At 45.1% G+C, this 25487-nt stretch overlaps 3 protein-coding genes across 6 annotated transcripts in view; 2 read left to right on the top strand and 1 right to left on the bottom strand.

Moving 5' to 3' along the window:
- LOC144698110 (uncharacterized) overlaps positions 1-25487 on the top strand; it is a 436767-nt gene that overhangs the window by 67957 nt on the left and 343323 nt on the right. The gene's annotated exons all lie outside the window — the stretch shown is intronic.
- The window catches only part of LOC144698126 (uncharacterized), a 476455-nt gene continuing 451140 nt past the window's right edge, over positions 173-25487 (bottom strand). The window contains exon 2 of the mRNA XM_078570065.1: positions 173-1760. Coding sequence (XP_078426191.1) covers positions 793-1395 — 603 coding nt within the window. The 5' untranslated portion in view covers positions 1396-1760 and the 3' untranslated portion in view covers positions 173-792. The remainder of the gene's footprint in view (positions 1761-25487) is intronic.
- Positions 2028-25487, top strand: part of LOC144698113 (uncharacterized) — a 436823-nt gene continuing 413363 nt past the window's right edge. For 2 of the 4 annotated variants that reach the window (XR_013580453.1, XM_078570046.1), the window contains exon 1: positions 2028-2415. Coding sequence is in view for 2 of the 4 variants with exons in the window: in XM_078570045.1 (XP_078426171.1) it covers positions 5477-6346 (870 nt within the window). In the remaining 2 variants the exon portion in view is untranslated. Of the gene's footprint in view, positions 2416-5372; positions 6555-25487 lie in introns of those variants that run through there. The other 2 variants (XM_078570045.1, XM_078570044.1) reach the window with 2 other exon arrangements.

Here is a 25487-nt window from a genome sequence, read left to right as displayed (position 1 = left end):
CCTCTTGATCCCATCATACATAACACATCGATTTCCGTTGACACCAAGAGTTTGGATTTCTTGTAGGTTGATCCAATGTTTATTTACAGAGTGTCTCCCTGTCTTTTACATGACTATCTTGGCTACTTTCAAGCTATGCAGCGTTCTAGCTTTTGGGTTTATGTTGTGCATCAGGTAGGCTTTGCTTTTTGCTTCAATGACAGATGTCATCTTTGCTGAGTGGGTCACAAACCAATCTTTGTCCTACCTTTACCAAAAGTTGCTGCTGCTGTGTCAGAAATGATTGAACTCAGCGACTTCCAAACTTCATCAATATCAATGTTGATTGATAAAGCTTTTATTGATGTGCTTATAAAACATTTTACTGCTTTGTTTCATGTTCCTTGATAATTTAATTTCATCATGGAGGTGCCAATGTGAAGAATGTGCAAGTCAGTAAGAATTGTCAGCAAGGATTAATCAGCACTTTCTAATTGGAGATGTTAATCATGGAACCTTTCAGACACTGAATTGTAGATTTTGCATCAAATATCAATTTAGGATTGAAATAAAAGTTCATAATTTTATTGTAAGCTAATTCCTGGTAAGAGTTCTTGAATCAAAGGGAAATATCACAGATGGTGCTTTTACAAAGGGACATTGCAACTGTGAAAGTCAGCAACACCTTCATAATATTAAACTCCAGCCAGTTATAGTGTTGCTAACATCAACAGAAACAAACTAAATATTGTCAGACAATCAATCCTGGATGTGATTAACGGCAGCAACAACAGCAGAATCCAACCCCTGCAGTCACTTATGAGCTCGCTGGTGTGTCAGAAGATTGGATGACTGAGTAAATCCCTTCCCACACAAGGAGCAAGTGAATGGTCTCTCCCCAGTGTGAACTCGCTTGTGTACACTGAGATCAGATGAATGCCTGAACCGCTTTTCACAAACAATACAGCCGAATGGCTTGTTTTCTGTGTGAATTCGCTGGTGTGACCAAAGGCCAGATGAATGAGTGAATCCTTTCCCACATACAGAGCAGATGAATGGCTTCTCCCCAGTGTGAACACGTTGGTGTGCAGTGAGGGTCGATGACTGCCTGAACCTCTTTCCACAAGAAGAGCATCTGAACGGCCTCTCTTCAGTGTGAATTTGCTGGTGTGACATGAGGAAGGCTGTCTTTCTAAATCCTCTCCCACACTCAGAGCAGATGAACGGCTTCTCCCCAGTGTGACTGCGTCGATGGATTTCCAGCAGGCACGGATAATCAAATCCTTTACCACAGTCCTCACATTTCCATGGTTTCTCCATGGTGCTGGCCCCAATGTGACTGCGTCGATGGTGTTCCAGCCGGGATGGATAATTGAATCCTTTACCACAGTCCCCACATTTCCATGGTTTCTCCATGCTTTGGTTACTCTTGTGTCTGTCTAGTTTGGATGATTGATTGAAGCCTTACCCCACACTGAACAAGTGTACAGTTTATTGCTGCTGTGAAAGGTGTGTTTTTTTTTCAGGCTCTGTAACTGGTTAAAGCTCTTTCCACAGTCAGTGCACTGGAACACTCTCACTTGAGTGTGTGTGTGTCTCAGTGATTTTCCAGTCACACTGATGTTATTTTTTTTTCCCTCAACCAGAACAGTCAATCATTTTTCCTTCTACATTCGAAAGGCTGATGATGTTCAGGTCCTGGTGAATCGAGTGACTCCATCAGATCTTGATGTGATGTTTGGTTTGAATTTTTCATCTGCAAATCCTCCCATTCTAATATCCTGTAAAAGGAGTTTACAAAAATCATTACTTTAAGTCCCAGATAGAAATTCGGAACAGACAATTCTAATTTCCATGGATCATTTTTTCCTTTCTTGTTCCCCTAAAGCTGTAAATTCCTGTCCCACACACTCTCCCTCCTCCCTGTGCTGAAATTCAAACTCATCTCACCATCTCCATCATTTCTTTCCTCCGCTCCCAATTCCCTCTCTCCCTCTCCACTGCCTGGGTTCAGTTCTCCAGCTCCTATCCACAGAGTGACAATCATTTTCTCTCCCGGTCACTGGATCCAGAAGCCCCGCCTACCGTTACGTCACAGAACGGCTGCGCATGCCCTCTGCTCCCAGATGAACCAAGATGGCGGCTGTTAATGTGGGCCTCTTCTCAGGAGAAAAGCGCCGGAGCTGCAAACGCGGGATCCCCAGGGTTTTATTCGAGGTTTGAGATCTTTATCAGGCGTTTAGAAACCCTCCCCGTCCAACTGCTTCATCGCTCCCTCCGCGTTTCAGGATCATTACCGGCTGCAGATGCGGAGAAGGAGCTTCTCGCCCCATCTCCATCACATCACGCATGCTCCAAACAGTGATCGGTACTGCCCCTGCGCACGGCTCTCCTGTGGTGTAGATAGGGGACATTAACCATCGCGAGGAATGCTGGGTAAGATTCCCGCCATCAAAAGTCCTAATTAGTGGATAGTGATTGTCTTTTACAATGATGTGGAGATTGGTGCGCGGGTCGGGAAATGGATAAATTTAAGAAGCAAATTGTACAGAAACCCAAGTGCACAGACCTTCCATTATCCACCAGAAAGAAGGGGAGTAGCAATTGATGGAGAATCGCGAATCCCTCAAATGTTTCCCAAAACAACAGCAATGACAGAAGAATCCAAACCCTCCCAATCAAACGTGATCTCAGGAGATCAGGAGGAAGAGCCTGCAAGACTAAAATAGGGCTCATTCTCGTGGATACTCCTGGTCATGTATTTTCAGTTATGCTGCCACACATCTATAACACAGGGAATTATTTTTCATTCATCACTGTATGCGGGTGTCACTGGCAAGGCGAACATTTATTGCTATCCCTCACTGCCCTCAAGATCACTGCCCTTGGCAACCCATCTTCTAGAACTACTGCAGTCCATGAGGATTTTAGTTTCTCTGAGCAGTTTTGATACAACCAAGTGGCTTTTAGGCCATTTCAAAGGGTCAAGCACATTGCTGTTGTTCTGGAGTAACCTGCAGACCCATGAGGTTGGAATGGCAGGTTTCTTGTCCTAAAGGATATCCAATGGACGCCCAGTTGGAAAATCCGGTAGTTTTATGGTCACTGATACCAGCTTTTATTGTAGATGTTTATCCCAGATTTACTTAACTAACTGAATTTAAAATCTCTAACTGCTGTCGTGGGATTTGAACTCCAGATTATTATTCCAGTCTCCAGATTACTAATTCATTGATGTAACCACTATGTCTGGATATGTGATCAGAATGCCCGAATTCAGATTGCACAAACAGGTGCTGTGCTCAGAGCTACACCAAGGCACTCCTTCACTTGGAGCCAAAGCAAATGTTTCAAAGACAATATCAAAGCCTCCATGATGGTCTGCTCTATGAATATAAACACTTGGGAAGCAGATGCACAATCACGACCCAAGTGGTGACTCATCATCAAAAATGGTGTCAAAACTTTCCAATCAACAAAAATATCCAACAAGAGATGACCAGAGAGGGCAGTTGCTCGAGCCAACAATCCACCACCAACTCGACTGGCTGACAACCCCTATGTCCTGACTGTAGGAAGAGCTTGCAAGGCTAAGATAGGGCTCATTAGTCACCTGTGAACCCACTGACATCTCACTGCCACACAGTCATCCAAAAGAAAGAATCATCCCCGACATAAGGGATAACCAATGGACAACCACAATGTTCTTTACCTGGAGATCAAATGCTTGATGTACAATTGTTGTAGCAGTTAGCAACCTGATGTGAACTCCATGTGGTATTTTAGTGCATAACTTGAACAATTTATTTTGAGTGTGTTTATGTTAAATAAGTTAACGCTTGATTTTATAAAGCACTGGTTAGACCTCAGTGGGAATGCTGTCTTCAGTTCTGGGCATCACACTTGAAACGGGATGTCAAAGCCTGAGACATGTCCCACCCCATCAGAAGGGCCGTAACGCGCAGGTGCGGAAAGGCCCCGCCCCCTGTGTCGGCCTGCATGCACAGAGCATGCGCGATGTGGCAGCCTCAGGAACAGTGACCGAATGAGAGCGACTGGGCCCGGCGGAAGTGCGGTGATCTCCCCGGGCTGGGGGTCGGCGCTGCCCATTAAAGCGATGCTGCAGCGTCTCCCCCATCCTCGCCGCCGCTTCCCGGTTTCTTCTCCCGTTTCCACCGAGTCCGACTCACAACAAAGGAGCCGCCCAGAATGACCCGCGACTGGCCGTAGGGAGCATGCGCACTCTCAGCGCCTGGGGAAAGGAGCAGTTTCTGGGGTGCGGGGGATTGTGGGAATAACAGCCACCATGAGTCAGTGCCTATCGGTGAGTGTTATGTTGCAAACTCTGTTTCCTTCTCCACAGATGCTGCCTTAACCAGCACTTTTAAAAAAAATTCAGATATCCTGCATGTGCATGTTTTGCTTTTGTTTAATTGTACGCATTGCTGACAAATCCAAGTATAGAAACACAGACGGACCAATTAAAAGCCATGTTTCAAGTGGGAGAAAGTATTTCTGTCTACGCTTTATATTTTAAATACACAACCTTTTAAAATTAGTCATTGGGACATGGGCAACACGAGCATGACCGGCAACTCGCTAAGCCTCCTTCAACAGCACCTTCCAAACCCACGACCTTTACCACCTCGAAGGACAAGGGCAGCAGATGCATGGGAATATCGCCTCCTGCAAGTTTCCCTCCAAGCTACACACCATCCTGATTTGGAACTATATCCCCATTCCTTCACTGTTGCTGGATCAAAATCGTGGAACTCCCTTCCTAACAACACTGTGGGTGTACCTATACCACATGCACTTCAGCCTTTCCAGAAGGTGACTCACCTCTATCATCTCAAGGGCAGTTGGGGATGGATATTAAATGCTGGCTTAATCAACGACACCCACATCTGTGAATGAATTCAAAAAAATATTGACAATCAGCAGTTTCCCCTTGAGAAGGTGATGCTTGATCAATCGCTGCAGTCTGTGTGGTGAAGGTACTGCCACAGTGCTGTGAGTTAAGGAGTTACAGGATTTTCACCCAGCAACAATGAGGTAATGGCACTGTAAGTGTGAGTCAGCTTGGTTTGCGATTGGAAGGGGAATTTGCGGTAGATATTGTTCCCGTGTCCTTTGGGATGGTAAACGTTCTCATTCACTCCATCCCTCTCCCACCTCAGTCTTTCTCCTCCCATCGAGGCTGGATTCTTGTGTAGGTCCAGGCCAGATTCCCTTCACTGAAGGAACAGTTGAGTTTTTAATGACAATGGCAGCTTTCATGGTCACTTTTTCTTAGTGCCCTCCCCACAAGTTACCAGACTCATTCAGCTCAATTTCACAACCTGCTACTGTGTTTATCACTTCTCTTTCTCCCATTTGAATTAATTTTACAGGATATTAGGAGATGATTTGTGGATGGGAACCTCAAATCAATCATCGCATCAGAATCTGACAGTCACTCAATTCATTGGGACATGAACAAGGTCAGCTTTTGAACATGGAATCAGAAAGCACTGTTTACAATGGGAAGAAGCCTTTCATGTGTTCTCTGTGTGGACGAGGCTTCAGACGATCATCTAACCTGTCAAACCACAAGTGTTATCCAACCGGGGAGAAACCGTGGAAATGTGGGGACTGTGAGAAGAGATTCAATTACCCATCTGAGCTGCATATTCATCGCCGCAGTCACACTGGGGAGAGGCCATTCACTTGCTCTGTGTGTGGGAAGGGATTCACTAAATCATCCCACCTTCTGAGACACCAGCGAGTTCACACAGGGGAGAGACTGTTCGCCTGCTCTGTGTGTGGGAAAGGCTTCACGAACTCATCCCACCTTCTGTCACACCATTGTATTCATAGTGAGGCGAGACCTTTTCAATGTTCTGACTGTGAGAAAAAGTATAAAAGGAAGAATGATCTATTGAACCATAAATGCACTCACACTGGGGAGAGGCCATTCACCTGCTCTGTGTGCAGGAAGGGATTCACCCGTTCATTCGACCTTCTGACACACCAACTTGTTCATACTGATAACAGACCATTTAAATGCTCTGACTGTGAGAAGAGCTATAAAAACCCAAAGGATCTGCTGATGCACCAACACACTCACACCAGGGAGAGACCGTTCATCTGCTCTTTCTGTGGGAAAGGTTTCATTTGGATGTCCAACCTACTTAATCACCAGCGGAGTCACACTGGGGAGAGGCCATTCATCTGCTCAGTGTGTGGGAAGGGATTCACTCAATCATCCACCCTGCTGACCCACCAGCAAGTCCACAGTGGCAAGAGGCCATTCACCTGCCATGTGTGTGGAAAGAGATTCAGTCGTTCATCCACACTGCTGAGGCACCAGCGAGGTCACAAGTGACTGCAGGGGTGGGATTTGGATTCTGTTGTTATTGCTGCAGTTAATCACATCCAGGACTGAACCATGTTCATTCTGACAGTCAGAGTTTGTTGCTGCTGACATTAATAAGCCTGATAGCTGGGCTGCACATTGATGTTCTGTGTAAACATTGACTCAATCAGCTGTGCTTCAGACACATGGTGTTTTGAAGATTTGATTTCCCCAATGATAAGAGGAGACTGATTGATCTTCTGTTCCTGACTGGGCCATTTCTAACTCAATGTTACTTCTGTTCTCATCGAGTCCATCTTCTCCATATTAAGGTCCGAACTTTCATCAATCCCATAAATCTGTTGAAGACATTGGTGAAATCCACCTGATGTTGGTGTCAATTGCCTTTTTGAAGATTTCCCGGTTTTCTTTTTTGAAATTCCATCGTGTTTCCGCTGTTGATGTGATGACAGGATTTTCATTGCCAATGATGGGATGATGGGAAAACCTGTGCTGACTGATAGGAATTTGTCAGGAATGGTTCTGGAGGTGATGATTGGGTTTCCTTTGCTTTAGTTGGAGAAGATAGATGCAAGTTATATTCTCTCTGCCACCTTGATTAATGGAATGTACCTTGAACCTTGACAACAAAAAGGAGGAAGTTATTCTCTAGTGAAGCTCACTGTACAATTGCTTCTCCACTGTAGTTGACATCTACATAGCCTCACATTGTGTGGTAGATATTGAAGACTCTGAGATGGATGGATGGACATTGATGAGGAGGAAGCAGTGGGTCAGGTCACTGTACAATTGTTGGCTTATAGTCATCTGTAGATTGTTAACTCTCCCACACTTATTGCCGTAGTGAAAAGTCCAGAAACACTGGTCTGCTTCAGTTTGGTGCAGCTCTCGATACTTTATTTGATGTAACACACCTGACCAGGGGGTGAAATGTTATTGGGGGTAGGTGGAACCATGATCTTATTGAATGGTGGAGCAGGCTCACGTGGCCGAGTATGTTTGTGCCTCTGACCATATTGGGATGGTCATTGCAAGCGATTAGGTCAAACCTGTAATACGTCCTCTTGTGTTGAACTGGTAAACGTGTTCGATATGTGTTTCCTGAGGAACCAGGGCATCAATGCTGTGTTTCCTGAGTAACCTTTGGAGAGACTGGCATTTTGAGTGAGAGATGCTTTGGATGTTAAGTTGACATATTGGGATGGCCGGTCTAATGTGTGGTTTTCTTTGGTCCTGAAGAGGACAGTTTCATTTGATTTGCTGCTCTCACCCGGAGGTTGATTCAATGACAAGTTCAGAGTCCTTTGTGATGATGTTAGTTGTGATCTAAGATCATGTAACAGGATGGGCCCTGAGAAGGCTGTGATCATCCACCCCTGAAGAGCCTCAGACCGGGTCATGGTGGATGCTGCCACCTTCTCAATAGCTGGAAGATTAAAACATCTCCATCATGAGAGATTGATAGATTTCTGATTAACAATAACATAAAAGGTTATGGGGATAGTGTGGGGTAAAAGGCATTGAAGTGTTCGATCAGCCATGATCGTATTGAATGGCAGACCAGGCTCGATGGGCTGAGTGGCCTTCTCCTGTTCCTATCATGGGACTGTGGAGCTCCTAAACAGACCCTGCAGCACATGGTCAAACATTGTCCTCAGAGGAAATTCACAGGCAGCTTATCAGATATCCACACTGTTATACCAGAAGCTTTGGCCTGGGTGTCTGACTTAGATATTGATATTTAAGGTGGTTTTTGCTTCTACTCCCCAACAGCAGAAGAAAAGAAACCCCAAGCTTGTTCCGTTTGATTGTGCTGCTTGTGGGTTACAGGCTGAACTGTAATGTTTCACTTTACACACATCTGGTTTCATTTGCACAACCCTGTATGGAACAATCTTGTATGAGATTTGAAATCTGTTATTTTCTGTGTTATTTTACCCTTTTGGAATCTGATTTAGTAAAACTCCTCCACGTGTACTGTGTGTGAGAACCTTTGAAATGTTCTGATCTTTGTAATTTTCATTGCTGATTTTGATGGTCTCATTGATTTAATCTCTTGTTACGAACATACCTTGTACTATTACCTTAATTGAGAGAATTGTTTCAAATTCTTCCTGTGGCAGCCCTTTAGCCCCTCCATAGCTGTCAATGATCCTTGGTTAAGGTTAGGTGCTGGTCTTAGTGATTGGGGCTAGGGTTTGGGCTAGGGTTCGGGTGTTGTTAGTAGTTATTGGTTAGAATTAGGGTCAGTGTTTGCAGCAGTGGTTATTGGTTAGGGTGGTGTCAGTGTTTGGGGTTAGTTGTTATTGGTTCAGATTGGGGTCAGTGTTCGGGGTTATTGATTGGGTTTGGGATCAATGTTTGCAGGTAGTGGTTATTGGTTGGGTTTGGGGTCAGTATTTGTGCGTTCGCGGTTATCGATTGGGATTGGGGTCAGTGGTTGGGATTGAGATTAATGGTTTGGGCTGGCCAATAGGATGTTAGGTTTGGGAGTTAGTGATGAGAGTTAGAAACCACAATTGATAACACCAGTATCACTTGACATGTCCTTTTCCATTTCTTGTATTTGAACCTCATACAGACGAATCACAAAACAGCTTCATGAATTGTTCGAGAACCCTTGCTTCTGGCTCGAGCCCGATTTCCTCCCTCCTTTCACATCTTGACATTTCGCACAGAAACAAACATCAGGGACATTAGACTGCGGGTCAAGAGCAGAAGGATCCAGATGTTGAGCTGCTTACAGCCAATCATCATCCTGCCTGAAAAGAGATTTTGACAATAACCAATCAGCAGCCCCACTGGTCACCATCTGATTCCATCATCATCGCTTCAGCTATTCCTCACCTTTCACCCTCACTAGAGCTGGTTTCACAACCAGGACCATTCCCCAGACTGAGATTCTCTGATTCCCATTTTATACTCCGTGTTCATGGTTCCTGGATTTGGTGTCTAGGTGTAAGTGGCCCCAACTCTGCTTTCAACCTGACTCTCCAGCCTCTCTCTCACCTTCCATGTAACGGAAACTGACAGCTGGATCCTATCGGCATTTGAAAGATATTTACAAATGATTCAAGGGTTTCATATATTTGGGATCTTTCTCTGTTCCATCCACTCGAGGTGTTGGATACAGACTTTCCCCTGGGAATATTGATCTGCATTATTGGGCCCTAATGTGTTTAATTGCTCATCTTGTTGACTCTAAATGTTGAAATTTGTGGTTTCAGACACCAGATAATTAAGCTACAACAGATTGTTTTTTTACCGACTTTATTAACATCCTGGGAATAATAGAGTATAGTTACTTTTTCTTTATAACAGGGATAATACAGAACTCTCTTCTTCTCAGCTGTGATCTAACAAACTGTGGTTACACAGGAGATATTTAAATTTAACTTGTTCACTACATTCGTGATCTGACTCTGCTCAACATATAACCACAAGGATATCTGTGCATTGTTCTGAGTGTGAGCACAAGGCTGTGTCACTATCACACACAGATACCATTTCCTTGGTTCACATCTCCTACAAAGACCAGCTCTTCTACACATCCCCTTTCTACACAATTGCAGCAGACATGGGCAAGGATGTGAGACTCATTAATATACACCCTCATTTCATAACAGGAACAAAAGGTTCAGTCATTTTCCATTACAGGCAGAATACAGAACCACACTGATAGTTTAACAGAGTCTCATGAGCCTGCAGGCTCATGTTAGAACAGAGCAGTACAGGAGCACACTAGCAATTTTACAGAGTCTCATCAGCAGGCTCCAGCTAAATACATACACAAGGGAATGGCAGTAAAGTGTTAATTCTACTGGACTAGTGATCCAGAGACCTGGATGATTGTCTGGAGACATGAGTTTGAATCCCACCGAGGATATCTGGGGAAATTTAAATTTAATTAATTCATAAACCTGGAATAAATCTAAAAAGGCTGGTCATGATGATCATAAAACTATCAACTAAAGCCTCATGTGGTTCCGAATGCCCTTTAGGGAAGGAAATCCGCTGTCCTCACCTGGCCTGGCCGACATGTGACTCCAGGACCACAGCAATGAAGCGGACCCTTAAATGGCCGAGCCATTCAGTTGTATCAAAGTTCCACAGAAATTAATAAAACCAGACAGATCACCCTCAATGACCCTGCAAAGTCCTCCCTATAACAGCTGGACTTTGTGTCAATTTCTGTCAGATCTAGGGTTTGCTTTAACTTAATTGTAAAACTTTAGTCAATTTCAATTATTAGACTTGAGTTGGGGGAGCTGATATAAAAGGACTTTCAGTTCTGACTCACTACAGGATCATGCTTCTTACAAGTGTGCTGTCATGAGCTTCACAGAATTTACTAAGTTAATCACAATAAGTACAAAATGCTAAACTTACCAAAGGCAGTGGAAACAGTCAGTTCACTTTGGAACACTCGTTCATGACTTCTGGCCAACTGTCATGTTGTCTCTTGTTCTGTTGACTGTAATCTATCTTCTTCCTGCTCATCTTCCTGGAGCTGCCGCTATGCTCCTGAAAGCTGGTGCTTATGAACCCTTTCTAGACACAGCCCCTGTGCATGATCAGTCGTGTTCCTGAACTCTGGTTCAGACGATGCATGATCAGTCCGATTGGTTTAGGTGGTGCATGATTAGTTTCTGATGGGTCATCTACTGATGCCATTTCCTTTAATCTCCTGACTCTCCACACTCTAATGTGTCAATAACTTGTGGGACTGTGCCCCCCATTATAGATTTTCTTGTCATTTCATGAAATTTTGTAGCTTTCTACTGAGATAATCAGATGCCTTAAGATGTTTTCTTCGTCCGCTTATTTGAGATAAGAAAGCATGTGGAGTCAAGTCCTAATGGTTAGCACTTCGAGGGAGGCGGTGGCATAGTAGTATTGTTACTGGACTAGTATTCCAGAGACCCAGGGTAATGCTTTAGGGACCCAGGTTCAAATCTCACCACGGCAGATGGTGAAATTTGAATTAAAAGTCTGATGACGACTGCAAATCCATTGTTGTAAAAACCCATCTGGTTCACTAATGTCCTTAAGGGAAGGAAATCTCCCATCCTTACCTGGTCTGGCCTATATGTGGCTCCAGACCCACAGCAATGTGGTTGGCTCTTAATGCCCTCTGAACAAGGGGAATTAGGGATGGGCAATAAATGCTGGCCTAGCCAGCAACACTCACATCCCATGAATGAATAGAAAAAAAACTTGGGCTCATTGTCCCAAATGCCTAATTGATGTATAGAAATCCTGTAGAGTTCTCATTAGGGCAGGCGCCTATCAATATGTTTTGGTTAAAGAAACTGCTTGCTGGTGTATGTTTTCGTAGTGGCTGCCAGGGATTGGAACACAGTTAATTAAAAAGGTACAAAGTGGCACACAGCCTTAAACTGATACCGAAAATACAAAGTTACTTCACACCTAAAATCGACAGGTAGTGTGCATAAAATCAGTGCATAAAGGTGATCAGTGTGTCAAAGTTGAGATAGCAAGATACACATAAAAGTGCATACAATTGATACATTTAATTGATACATGTTCATAAGTAATATGAGTCAAAAGAACTACAGAGCTACAAAAAGTGATTGGAGCACTTAATTCTTTAAGTTTTCAGAACCAGGTTATATATTGTTCAGGAAAGTGACTGCTTCTTTGAAAACACGACAAGTTAAAAGGATAAACTGATTTAAGACATAAGGCTGAAGGTTTGAAACCCCACAGCTGTTTTCTTCACACAATAGGGTCTTCTAACTCAAGAATAGCTTATCAGTGTCAATGGCTGGGGAGTTAACGGTTCCAGACCTTAGCTCATCCAACCAGGATGGGGTTTGCAGCATTTACTCTGTAATTAAGCCATAAAAGTGTAGCTTTGTACCAGCCTAGGGCCACGTGCTGTATTTCACTTGTCAAGTAAGGATGCAGCTACAGACAAAGAGCCAGTCACGTGCTACTAGTGTTCTACATTTATTACAATTAAACAGAATATCATATTAGGTTATTTTATTAATACACTTCAATTCCTTGATCATTACACATAACCAAAATAGAAACTAATTATTAAACATGACCTTGGCTGCAGTCTCACAGACTAGTCAAGCAACAGCCTGACACAGTCACACTCAGAGACAGGCCCTAACAGAGATGGCAGCACAGAGGTATACAGGGTGAGAGAGTGGCCCTGGGAGTCCTCCACATTGACTCCAGTCCCCATGAAGTCTCATGGCATCAGGTCAAACATGGGCATGGAAATCTCATGCTGATTACTGCTTTCCCTCAGCTGATGAATCAGTGCTCCTTCATGTTGAACACCACTTGGAAGAAACACCAAGGGTGGCAACGGCATTGAATGTACAGTGGGTGGGGGAATGTCCATCACCAAGACTGGCTCGCTCGCACCAATATCGACTGAGCTGGCTGAGTCCTAAAGGACACAGCTGCTAGACTGGGTCTGCGGTCAGTGGTGAGGGAACCAAGAGGGAAAAACCTACTTGACCTCGTCCTCATCAATCTACCTGTTGCAGATCCATCTATCCATGACAGTATTGATAGGAGTGACCACTGCACAGTGCTCATCCACTTTCAGGTTGACAAACTGTAACTGGTGGAGTGTCACAGGGATCAGTGCTGGGGCCTCAACTATTACCATCTGACTAGGATGAAGGAATCAATTGTGTTATAATCAAATTTGCTGATGATACAAAGAGGTAGGAAAGCAAGTTGTGAGGAGGATACAAAGATATAGATAGGTTAATTGAGTGGGCAAAAATTGTGGCAGGTATAATGTGGTAAAATGTGAGGCTGTCTACTTTGGCAGGAACAATAGTAAAACCATATGATTTAAATGGGGAGAGACTGCAGAATGCTGCGGTACGGAGGGATCTGGGTGTCCTGGTACATGAATGACAGAAAGGTAGCATTCAGGAATAGAAAGTAATTAGGGAGGCATTTTTGAAAGGGGGCTGAAGTATAAAAGTAAGGAAGTCTTGCAATGACTGTACAGATCATTGGAGAGAGCACAGCGATGGAACTGGGCACAATTTTCATCCCCTTACTGAATGAGAGATATACTTGCATTGGAAACAGTTCAGAGAAGGTTCACTATACTGATTCCTGGAATGAAGGGATTGTCCTATGAGGAAAGGTTGAGCAGGTTGGGCCTATACTTGTTGGAGTTTAGAAAAATGAGAGGTGATCTTATTGAAACAAGATCCTGAGGGGGCTTGACAGGGAAAATGTTGGGAGGATGTTTCCTTTCGTGGGTGAATCTAGAACTAGGAGACACAGTTTAAAGATAAGGGGTCTCCTATTTAGGACAGACACAAGAAGGAATTTCTTTGCTGAGGGTCATTAGTCTTTCGAATTCTCCTCCCCAGAGAGCAATGAAGGCTAGATCACTGAATATATTCAAGGCTAAGTTGGACATGTTTTTGATTGACAAGAGAGTCAAGAGTTATGGGGGCAGACAGGAAAGTGGGAGTTAATGCAACAATCAGATCAGTCATGATTGAAGCAGGCTCGAGGGGCCAAATGACCTACTCCTGCTTCTAATTCTTGTGATCTTATAAGACAAAGTCCCGTCTTCACACTGAGGATGCCGTCCATCATGTTGTGAGGCATGATCACCATGCTAAATGGGATAGATTCAGAATAGGTTGAGATATAAACTGGGCATCCATGAAGTGCTGTGGGTCATCAGCAGCAGCAGAATTGTATTCAGCCACAATCTGTAACCACATGGTCCACATATCCCTCACTCTACCATTACCATCAAGCCAAGGGACCAACCCTGGTTCAACACAGAGTGTAGGAGCAGCACCAGGCATTCCTAAAACTGATATTCCCATCTGGTGACCCTACACGATGGAACAATGTGCATTCTAAACAGTGGCAGCAGCATGCTCAAGGCAGGGTTAAGCGATCCCACAAACAATGGATCAGATCACAGATCAACCTACCACATCCAGTCAAGAAAGGTGCTGGACAAGTAAACAACTTACTGGAAAAGTAGGCCTCACAATCATCACCATCCTCAATGATGGCGGAGCCCAGCACATCAGTATAAAAGACTGGGTTTTGTGTTTAGTGATCCCGGGAGTGTTACCAATACCTTTCCTGGACACCAAGGCTAGGAGAGACAGTTTGGAAGATATGGGACTTGTCCGTGAGAGTAATTAAAGGCATGAGAACTGAAATAATCTAGAGTCACAAAGGAGAAAAGGCTCCCAAAATGGAGCAGTTAGCAACTGGACATCAATTAATCTCATGTTGGAGAAATCAAGGTCTCGAAAGTGTGCCTGTAACAATATTAGTTCACTTGACATTTATCCAGAATATTAAATTCCAGCTCAGTTATACGGGTTACTTACATCAGCTGAAACAAAGCCCAGCTGTCAGAATGAACACGGTTCATTCCTGGATCTGATTAACAGCAGCAATAACAGCAGAATCCAGTCCCTGCAGACTATTGTGAACTCGCTGGTGTGTCAGCAGGTGGGATGAGCGAGTGTATCCCTTCCCACAGTCGGAGCAGATGAACGGTCTCTCCCCAGTGTGAATTCGCTGGTGTCTGAGCAGAACACTTGTGGTTTTAAAGCTCTTCTCACATTCAGAACATTTGAAAGGTTTCTTATCAGAGTGAACAAGTTGGTGTGTTCTGAGGCTGGTTAAATAAATGAATCCTTTTCCACACAGGGAGCAGGTGAATGACTTCTCCCCAGTGTGAACTCGCTGGTGTTTCTGGAGGCTGGATGACAGAGTGAATCCCTTCCCACACACTGTGCATCTGAATGGCCTCTCCTCATTGTGAACCCGCTGGTGGATCAGCAGATCACTTGTGGTTTTATAACTCTTCTCACAGTCAGAACATTTGAAAGGTCTTTTATCTGTGTGAACTAGTTGGTGTGTAGCGAGGTGGGATGACCGAGTGAATCCCTTCCCACACACAGAGCAGATGAATGGCCTCTCCCCAGTGTGAGTGCGTTCGTGTTCAATGAGGTTCTGTGATCTTTTAAACACCTTCCCGCAGTGAGAGCAACTGAACTGTTTCTCGGTGTGAACAACCTGGTGCCTGACCGGAGCTTTGAAAGTTGTGCTCACTGTCCGAGGGGTTACACAGCCTCTCATCAATGTGAACTTGCTGGTGGGTCTGCAGGTGGGATGACTGAATGAATCCCTTCCCACACACGGAGCAGGTGAATGGCCTCTCCCCACTGTGACTGCGTCGATGCATTTCCAGCAGGGATGGGTAATTGAATCCCTTCCCACAGTCCCCACATTTCCACGGTTTCTCCATGGTATGGGTGTCCTTGTGTCTCTTCAGGTTGGTCGATCAGTTGAAGCCTCATCCACACACAGAGCATAGGTACAGATCTCCCCACTGTGGACAGTGTAATGTTTTTTCAGGCTGTGTAACTGGTTAAAGCTCTTTCCCACAGTCAGCTCACTGGAACACTCTCACTTGGGTGTGTGGGTGTCTCGATGCTTTTCCAGTCACACCGATGGTTGAATTCTTCTCCCACAGACAGAACAGACAAACATTTCTCCTTCCACATTTTAAATGTTCAAAGGCTGTTTATATTCAGGTCCTGATGAATCGAGTGGCTCTGTCAGATCTTGATCTGATGTTTGGTTTGAGTTTCCCATCAGCAAGTCTTCTCCTTCTAATCCCCTGTAAATGGAGTTGACAGAGTCAGTATCATTATCAGTGCAGGATAGAAATTCAGAACAGACTATTCTTGTTTCTATGGAACATTCTTTCCACTTGTTTCCTCAAACACGTGATCCAATCAAAGTAAAAGAAACTAAAATTAGCAACAAAGTTCCATCAAAAGCAAAGGGAGCCTTCCCAACTAAACCAGAATATTGTTTCCAGTGTCTACAAGACACTTTGGACCCTGAGGTACTACCGGTTGTGAAAGGTATCAAATCTATCGGTGGACACCACATGTTCCCTGTCCAAGGCCACTCGGGCACAGACAAAACCACGGAAGAGAGGCCAGCAGCCATGGATCCCATCCACCCTTGATCTACAAAATGCTGTCTTAACCAAGAACAACTCCGGGATAGGATCCTCCATTTTAGCCACTTCCCACTGGGCAACAAGATCAGGAGCCTGGGGCTGAAGCGTAAACTAACATGGAAGAGCAGCCCCCTCAGATAATACAGGGGCTGCTACCTCTCATACTGAATATATACATGGTCTCCTCTGGGCTGCAATCATCATCTGCAGTCTGGGAATAGGTGAAGCTGTTTAAAAACCTGGGGGCAGATGTTGTCACTTCTCGAGCACTAGGATCCGGTGGGGAACAGAGAATCTGAAGCCCCGCTCACTCTACCACGTCCTCAGTCGCCAACGCATGCGCTCTACACCTCGCTGAACCAAGATGGCGGCGGTTCATCGAGGTCAGTTCTCGAGAAAAGGACTCGAAGCTGCAAACCCGAGACCTGCAAGTTCTTATTCGAGGTGAGGCCTTCATCAGGTGTTTAGAAACCCTCCCCGTCTACCCTCCGGCTCTATCGCTCCCTCCGCATTTCTATTTCCTTACCGGCTGCAGCTGAGAGAAAAGAGCGTCTCTCCCCACCGCCATCTCACGGCGCATGCTCCAAACAGTGATCGGCACTGCGCCTGCGCACTACTCCTGTGGTTTGTATGGGGGACATTCATCACCGCGGGGAATGCTGGGAAATGACCCCGCCATTGCATATCCTAATTCGCTTTTTTACAACTGATGGGCAGATTGAGGCGGGAGGCAATCAGTAAAATTTGGAACAAAATTATGCATCAAAATAAGTGCACGGACCCTCCATTAACCACGAGAAAGAAGGAGTGGGAATTGGTGAGGCATTGTCCATCTAAGCATTGGAAACAGAAACATGAGGGGGAAATCAATTTATATATTTTTTACAAACATCGACATGCAAAGAGAGACCTTTAAACCCTCATCCACGTGGCACAGAATGTCTGAAACTCATAGTCGGAGCCTCAAGAAATCAAAATACTGACAACATTTTAACTACTCAGTTGCTTTCCAGTGACCCAGGAGGCCGGACCACGGCAGATGATGAAATTTAAATTTAATAAAAATCTGGAATTAAAAGTCTGATGATGATCATGAAATCATTGCTGATTGTCATAAAAACCCAGCTGGTTCACTAATCCCCTTCAGGTCAGGAAATCTGCCATCCTTACCTGGTCTGGCCAACATGTGACTCCAGGTCCACAGCAATGTGATTGACTTTTAATACCCTCTGAACAAGGGCAATTAGGGATGGGAAATAATTGCTGGCTTAGCCAGCGACGCTCAGATCCCCAAATAAATGATTTTTTTTACAATAACTTGATTACCAGGAGTTCACACTGACTCACTTGACTGGCCAACTCAGGTTCCAGGCCTCAATTGCTCCAATTGGTGAACTCGCTGCTTCCTTGCTCCCCTGGCCTCTGAGCTCCTAATGCTGTTGTTTCCCAGGACAGTCAATATCCGGTCTCCAACATGACCCTGTCAGATGGAGTTCAAGGGCTCAGAGGAAGAAAAGAAAATGAGGCGGTGAATCTGAGTTGGGAAAAACAATGAGAGAAACAGGATTCAATGGAGAAACTGAGCGGGGAGCGAGTGGAGCCTCAGGAACAGCAAGTGCAGTTCTCAGAGGCCGAATGAGAGCGGTCGGGCCCGGCGGACGTGCGGTGATCTCCCCGGGCTGGGAGGCAGGGGTTCTGGGGGGTCGGGGTTGCCCATTAAACCGATGCTGCAGCGCCTCCCCCATCCTCGCCGCCGCTTCCCGGTTTCTTCTCCCGTTTCCACTGAGTCTGACTCACAACAAAGGAGCCGCCCAGAATGCCCCACGGCTATCCCTGGGAAGCATGCGCACTCTCACCGTCTGGGGAAAGGAGCGAGTTGGATAGAGCAGTTTCTGGGGCGCGGTGGATTGTGGGAACTGTCGGTAATTGTTTTATTCGAGGCTGAGGAAAGGTCAACGTCCTGAAATGTTAACTCTGTTTCTCTCTTTCCACAGATACTGCTTGACTTGTTGAATTTCACTGCATTTTCTCTTTTCACATTTCAGATTGCTAGAATCCACTGTATTTTGCTTTTGTTTTATTGCAGGCTGAATCCAGGCAGACCAGGTAGGACTAGAACTTAGCAGCAGGAGTAGGACATTTGGCCCTTCAAGCCTGCTCCACCATTCAATAAGATCATGGCTAATCTGGTTGTGGTCTCAACTTCAATTTCCTGTCTGCCCCTGCAACACTTGACTCCCTTGTCTATCAACAATCTGTCTAACTCTGCCTTGAACAATGACCCAGCCTCCATTGCGCTCTCAGGAAGTGAATCCCACAGGCTAATGAACCTCCTCATCTCAGTCTTAAATTTCTCATCTCTTATTCTTAAACTGTGTCTCAGGTTCTAGTCTCCTCCGCTTGTCCGACACCCAGAGGACTTGTTGAGTCTAACAATTTCCAATGTGGGAAGCTAAAGGGAGGTACATTCTAGGAGAAATTAGTTTGTTAAACTGACACGGTTCCTACACTGCAACAGAAAACAGTATTGTTTTATTAACAAGTTTATCTGTAGAGTCTTTTAATCCAGTTTGCAAATCCAGAAAATTTTTACTTCATTCGTGGGATTCTGGCATCACCAGCGAGACCAGCACATATTGTCAATTCCCAGTTTCCCATTGAGAAGGTGACGGTGGGCCTTCTTGTTGAACGACTGCAATCAGTGTGGTGAAGGTCCTGTCACAATTCTTCTTAGTAAGGAGTTACCAGATTTTCACCCAGTGACGATGAAGGAACAGAGATATATGTCCGACTCAGAATGGTGTGTGACTTGAAAAGGATGATGATATCTGCATGCACCTGCTGCCCTTGTCTTTGTAGATGGTGGAGGTAACAAGTTCTGTCAAACTTCTGGTAGAGGTGCAGGTGTAGAAAACCTCCATTGCTGCCACCTCCTAATTCTCTCTCTGTTCTGTAGGTCCAAACCTGATAGCAGGTTCCCTTCCCTGGAGGACAACAGTATACAGTTGGGCTTTACAATAATCCGGCAGCTTTCATGGTCTCTTTTCTAATGCTGCCCCATGAATTCTGCTCAATTTCACAACCTGTCTTTTTGTTTTTGTGCGTTCTCTCTCACACTCTCTTTTTCCTTTTTTCTATTTGTTTTACCAGATATTAAAAGGAGAGAATGTACAGATGGGAAACCCAAACCAAACATCACATTGGGATCTGACAGAGCTGCTCAATTCCTTTGGATCTGAATATCATCGGCCTTTGAACATGGAAGGAAATAGCACTGTTCACAGTGGGGATAAACCGTACACATGTTTTGTGTGTGGACGAGGTTTCAGTTGATCATGTGGTCTGTCAAAACACAAGCGGAGTCACACTGGGGAGAAACCATGGAAATGTGGGGATTGTGGGAAAGGATTCCATTATCCTTCTGAGCTGAAAGGTCATCGACGCAGTCATACAGGGGAGAAGCCTTTCACTTGTACTGAGTGTGGGAAGGCATTCACTCATTCATCCACCTTGGTGACACACCAGCGAGTTCACACTGGGGAAAGGCCATTCACCTGTTCCCTGTGTGGGAAGCGATGTTTGTTTTTATCTGGGCTGCTGAGACACCAGCAAGTTCACAATGATAAGAGTCAGTTTCATTGCTCTGACTGTGATAGGAGCTTTAAATGTCTGTATGGACTGAGGGAGCACCAGCACATTCACACTGGCTACTCATCATTCAGCTGCTCTCACTGCGGAAAGAGCTTCAGGCGATCGTCCAGTCTGTTGATACATCAGCGAGTTCACACCAGGGAGAGGCCGTTCACTTGCTCTGTGTGTGGGAAGGGATTCATTAATTCATCCAACCTGCTGATACACCGGCGAATTCACACTGGGGAGAGACTTGTTAAATGCTCAGAATGCGGTAAGTGTTATAAAAGTTCTGGAGACCTGGCGCACCATCAACCAGTTCACACTGACGAGAAACCATTCAGGTGCTCTCACTGTGGGACTGGGTTCAGGTGATCATCTGACCTCACTGTACATCAGCGAGTTCACACTGGGGAGAGACCGTTTACCTGCTCAAAATGTGGGAACAGCTTTGCTCGTTCATGCAACCTGTGGAGGCACCAGCAAGTTCACACTGGGGAGAAGCCATTCACCTGCTTTGTCTGTGGGAAGGGATTCACTCGTTCATTCACCCTGCTGATGCACCAGCGAATTCACAAGTGATTGCAGGGGTTGGACTCCGCTGTTATTGCTGCTGTTAACCACATCCAGGACAGAACCATGTACATTCTGAGAGTTGGGATCTGTTTCTGATGATTTTGATAAACTCCAGTCCAGTTACAATTGTTCAAATTCTGGATAAGTGTCAAATCAGCTTTGTATTAAACACTGTGTGCCGTGTCTTTTTAAAAGCACGAAGACAAGTTAGTTCCTTTTGAAATGCTCTCTTTGTTCTTTCACAACAGCCAGTTTGTGTACAGCAAGATCCCACAAACAGTAATGAGACAAATGACCAATAAATCCAGATTTTATTTTGTTGGTGTTCGTTAAAACACGAATGTTGCTCCCACGGCACCAGGAGAACTCCACTGTGGACAGTATGTGGAGTTGTTGAGATCTCCTGAGCTGATAGTGGAGCTGATTGAGCTGCTGGGCCTGCACTGTACCTTGAAGAACCTCTGTCTGGGATCTTTCCTCTTAATTCACTGACTCCCAGCTGAAGTTGTTTCTGCAGCAAAACAGGTAACTTTGAATGTCAATCACAATTTAATCTTTGGAGTAAAATCTACAACTTTAAATCAGCTGGAAAAGAGAAAGAAAGTTCTTGTGTTCATTTCGCACCTTTCACGCCCTCAGAACATCCCAAAGTGATTCACAGTCAATGACACATTTTGGAAGGAAGAATGAGGAGAGGCAGTGTAAACGAAATGGTACAATTTTAAACAGAGTGCAGGAACAAGAACACTTTGTATGCAGAGATATCTTTGGAGGTAGCAGGACTATTTGATAAGGCTTTAATAAAGCACAAAGTCTTCATTGAAATGGGCTCAGAGTGCAAAAGCAAGGAAGTTACAGTAAACCTTTATTAAACCACTGGTGAGACCTCAAGTGGCTATCATGACCAATTCTGGGCACCCCAATTTAGAAAGAACGTCACTATCTCAGAGAGGGTGCAGGAGAGATTCAACAGAATAATACCAAGGATGAGGGATTTCATTTCTGTGGACGGACTGGAGAAGTTGGGATTTCCCTCCTTAAAGCAAGGAGGTTAGGAGGAAACTTAATGGTGGTGTTCAAAATGCTGAGAGGTTTCGACAGGTAGATAGGAAGAAAATGTTTCCACTGTAGGACAGTCAGTAAGCTCTGGAATTCCTTCCCTAAACATCTCCACCTCACTTTCCTCCTTTAAGATACTCCTTAAATCCTACCTCTTTGACAATGTTTTTGGTCTCATCTGCCCTGTTAATCCTTACATGGCTCATTGGCAAATGGTGATTGATAACTCTCCTGTGAAATGCTTTGGGATGTTTCACAATGTTAAAGGTGCTACATAAATACAAGCTGTGGATGTGAGAATCAGACTGGATTATGGATTATAAATTGTACAAACATTAAAAAAGGAAAAGAGGATTTAAATCTGTCTGGTCTTTGATTGTCTCTCCTCCAGATCCAAACAAATGTATTAAACAACAGTACTGAAGCAGTCCATGTCCAAATGTAGCAAGACCTGGGCAATATCCAGGCTTTGGCTGACAAGTGGCAAGTAACATTCGTGCCTCACAAGTGCTGGGCAATGACCATCTCCAACAAGAGAGAGTCTAACCATCGCCCCTTGACATTCAATGGCATTACCATCACTGAATCCCCCACTATCAACATCCTGGATGCTACCATTGACCAGAAACTGAACTGGACGAGCCATATAAATACTGTGGCTACAACAGCAGTCAGAGGTTAGAGATCCTGGGGCGATTAGCTCACTTTCTGACTCCCCAAAGTTGTCCACCTACAAGGCACAAGTCAGGAGTGTGATCAAATGCTCTCCACCCAGAATGCACTCTGGGTGAGTGCAGCTTCAACAACACTCAAGAAGCTTGACACCATCCAGGTCAAAGCAGCCTGCTTGGTTGGCACCCTATCCATAAACATTCACTCCCTCCACCACTGACAAACAGTAGCAGCAGGGTGTACCATCTCGAAGATGCACTGCAGAAACTTGCCAAGGCTCCTTAGACAGGACGTTCCAAACCCATGACTACTACTACTTCGAAGGACAAGGGCAGCAGATACATGGGAACACCACCAACTGGAAGTTCTCCTCCAAGCCACTCACCATCTTGATTTGGAAATATACCACCGTTCCCTCTCTGTCGCTGGGTCAAAATCCTGGAACTCCCTCCCTAACAGCACTGGGTGTACCTACACCAAATGGCCTGTAGTGGTTCAAGAAGGTAGCTCACCCCCACCACCTCAAGGGCAATGAGGGGTGGGCAATAAATGGTGGCCGAGCCAGTGATGTCCACATCCCGTAAACGAATAAAAAAAGGGCATGGTGGCATAAAAGTAAAATAGTGCAGATGCTGAAAATCTGAATTCAGAAACAAACAGAAAATCCAGTAGTATCTGCTTTAATTTCAGGGAATAGTGGGACTTTGTTCCAGTGGGACTAAATCCCTGTCTCCTTGGTACTGAACCCCTTGTACCAGTGGTACTAGACCCTGGTCTCCATGGGATTGGAACCTCAGCCATCAGCTCTTGTTGTCCTAAACTCCGCACCCCTGCGTTGTGATTGTTTTTGACCAAGTGGACCCCAGACTCTTTTGCATCAGTTTTTTGTTACCCTCCTTCCACTGTTCTGAAACAGCTTTTGCCCCTCAAATCTCCATGCTGCCAGAGAAAACCAAAGTTTCAATAGGAGATTCGCTGCTTCAATGGTGTGTGTCTGTTCCCAGAATGTACAGCAGGACAGAAAGTCTGCCACTTAGTCTGTCGGGGGAACTCTCCTTGGTCACGTGCAGCATTGTTTGTACTTTTCCTCAAGTGGATAAGGGGTTTGTGCTGTGGTCCCAGTGGTGGAGTTTGGCTGCATCGGGGCCCTCCCCTGTCCTGAGCCTCTTCAGCAAGGACCACTCTCGTCGTGGCAGTTCAAACCATTCAACAGATGGGGCTTGTCACGAGGAACTTGTCAGTGACTCTCTGTGGTTCCATTGCTTGATCCAAAGGATGTCTGCTGGTCGATCTTGCTCAGGAAGGGTGCTCCATATGGGGCGGCGAGATGGACGGCAGGCAGTAGATAGGTTGAACAGGTCATCATGGAGTGGTTAGTGAGGAGCAGCACGAATGGTTTCAACCAGCGTCTGCATTTTAATCAGCTGGCGGATATGTGGGGGAGTGATGTTTGCAAGGACAGGAAGCCAGGGGAAGGGTGTTGAGTGGAGAGTTCCAGTTATGATGTGCATTGACAGTGAGATAACAGCAAACAACAATATAAACCTCCAATAACAGCCTCCACTACTTCCCTCCGAGCCAGATCACAACAAAAACCTGAGAGCAGAGACAGTCCCAAAATCCAGGAGAGGCAGAGAGTGTCTGTAAATGTAGGAGAAATGGAGACTGGTCAGGGAGCGTCTGTAAATGTAGGAGAAATGGAGACTGGTCAGGGAGTGTCTGTAAATGGAGAAGACTGGTCAGGGAGCGTCTATGAATGGAGGAGAAATGGAGACTGGTCAGGGAGTGTCTGTAAATGTAGGAGAAATGGAGACTGGTCAGGGAGTGTCTGTAAATGGAGAAGACTGGTCAGGGAGCGTCTATGAATGGAGGAGAAATGGAGACTGGTCAGGGAGTGTCTGTAAATGGAGAAGAAATGGAGACTGGTCAGGGATCATCTATAAATGAAAGCGAAATGGAGACTGGTCAGGGAGCATCTGTCGGTGGAGCAGAGATGGAGACCAGTGAGGGAGCATCTGTAAATGGAAGAGAAATGGAGGCTGGTCAGAGACCGTCTGTGATTGTTGATGACAGTTCTCTTATCTCAACTCTCAAATGCCTGACATTCTAGGGGAGTACAAAGAAAATGCTTCAAAGACACTCTGAATGTCTCCTTGAAGCACAGTGACTTTGGCCTTCGTGATTTGAAGGAGTTTGTTACCAATTGTTCAGAATAGCAACAACTTGTCCATCCAGCTGCCTCACGCTCTGAGTCCCAAAAGCTTAATGAAGAGGCAGAGCAGTGGCAGAAATGGAGAAAAAAGGAAGCAATCCTGCACTCTGGATCCCACTACCTCGTAGATCATCCACCCCATGTTCCCAACAATTTGTGGGTTAAGAATCAGCCTGTTCAGTCACATGATGACCCATGACAGAAACTCGTGACCCTGAGTAGGCATTATCCTCAAAATGAGGGAATGCTGATGACCTTCCAGAGGAGGAGGTCATGAAGGTGTGACAGGAGATGGGAATTCCTGTGCTTGAACAGTTCACCTGGAATTACTTCCTTGCTGGGAGCCTTTCTGCTTGCTACGCAATCAATGGATTTTTCCAGCTCAAATGATGGAGTTTTCTGGTCCAGCTCAATCATGACAGGAAGCTGTATGAGAGTCAAACAGAGACTGGGAGATGTCTGTCTCACGGGAGTGCAGCTCACAGTAATGTTCAACCCAGCAGGACATCTGTTTACTTCTGTCAATGAGTACATCATCTGCCAATTTCAAATGGGCAACTTTGGTGATGAATATCACCACCTTCGACACCTCTTTGTTCTTTTGTCTGTGACATCTTTTGGTTATCTCCACCTATCACTGGCTGCTTGTCCCAACAAAACCCCCCTCCCCCCTTAAACCAGCTTATATTTCACCCCTTTCCTAATTTTACTTAGTTCTGTTGAAGGGTCACGAGGACTCGAAACGTCAACTGTACTATTCTCCGCCGATGCTGCCAGACCTGTTGAGTTTTTCCAGGTATTTCTGTTTCTGTTTTGGATTTCCAGCATCCGCAGTTTTTTGTTTTTAACTTTGGTGATGGTTGGACCAAGCACCCTCTTGATCCGATCATGTACAGTATGTAGATTTCCTTTGTCACAGGCAGTTTGGATTTCTTGATGTAGACTGTTCTAGTGTTTATTTGCACAGTATCTCC

This window comes from Cetorhinus maximus, chromosome 23 (genome assembly GCF_964194155.1).
Source record: "Cetorhinus maximus chromosome 23, sCetMax3.hap1.1, whole genome shotgun sequence".
Lineage (NCBI taxonomy): Eukaryota > Metazoa > Chordata > Chondrichthyes > Lamniformes > Cetorhinidae > Cetorhinus > Cetorhinus maximus.
Note: the sequence above shows the minus strand (reverse complement) of the source record. Positions and strands in the feature narration are given on the sequence as shown.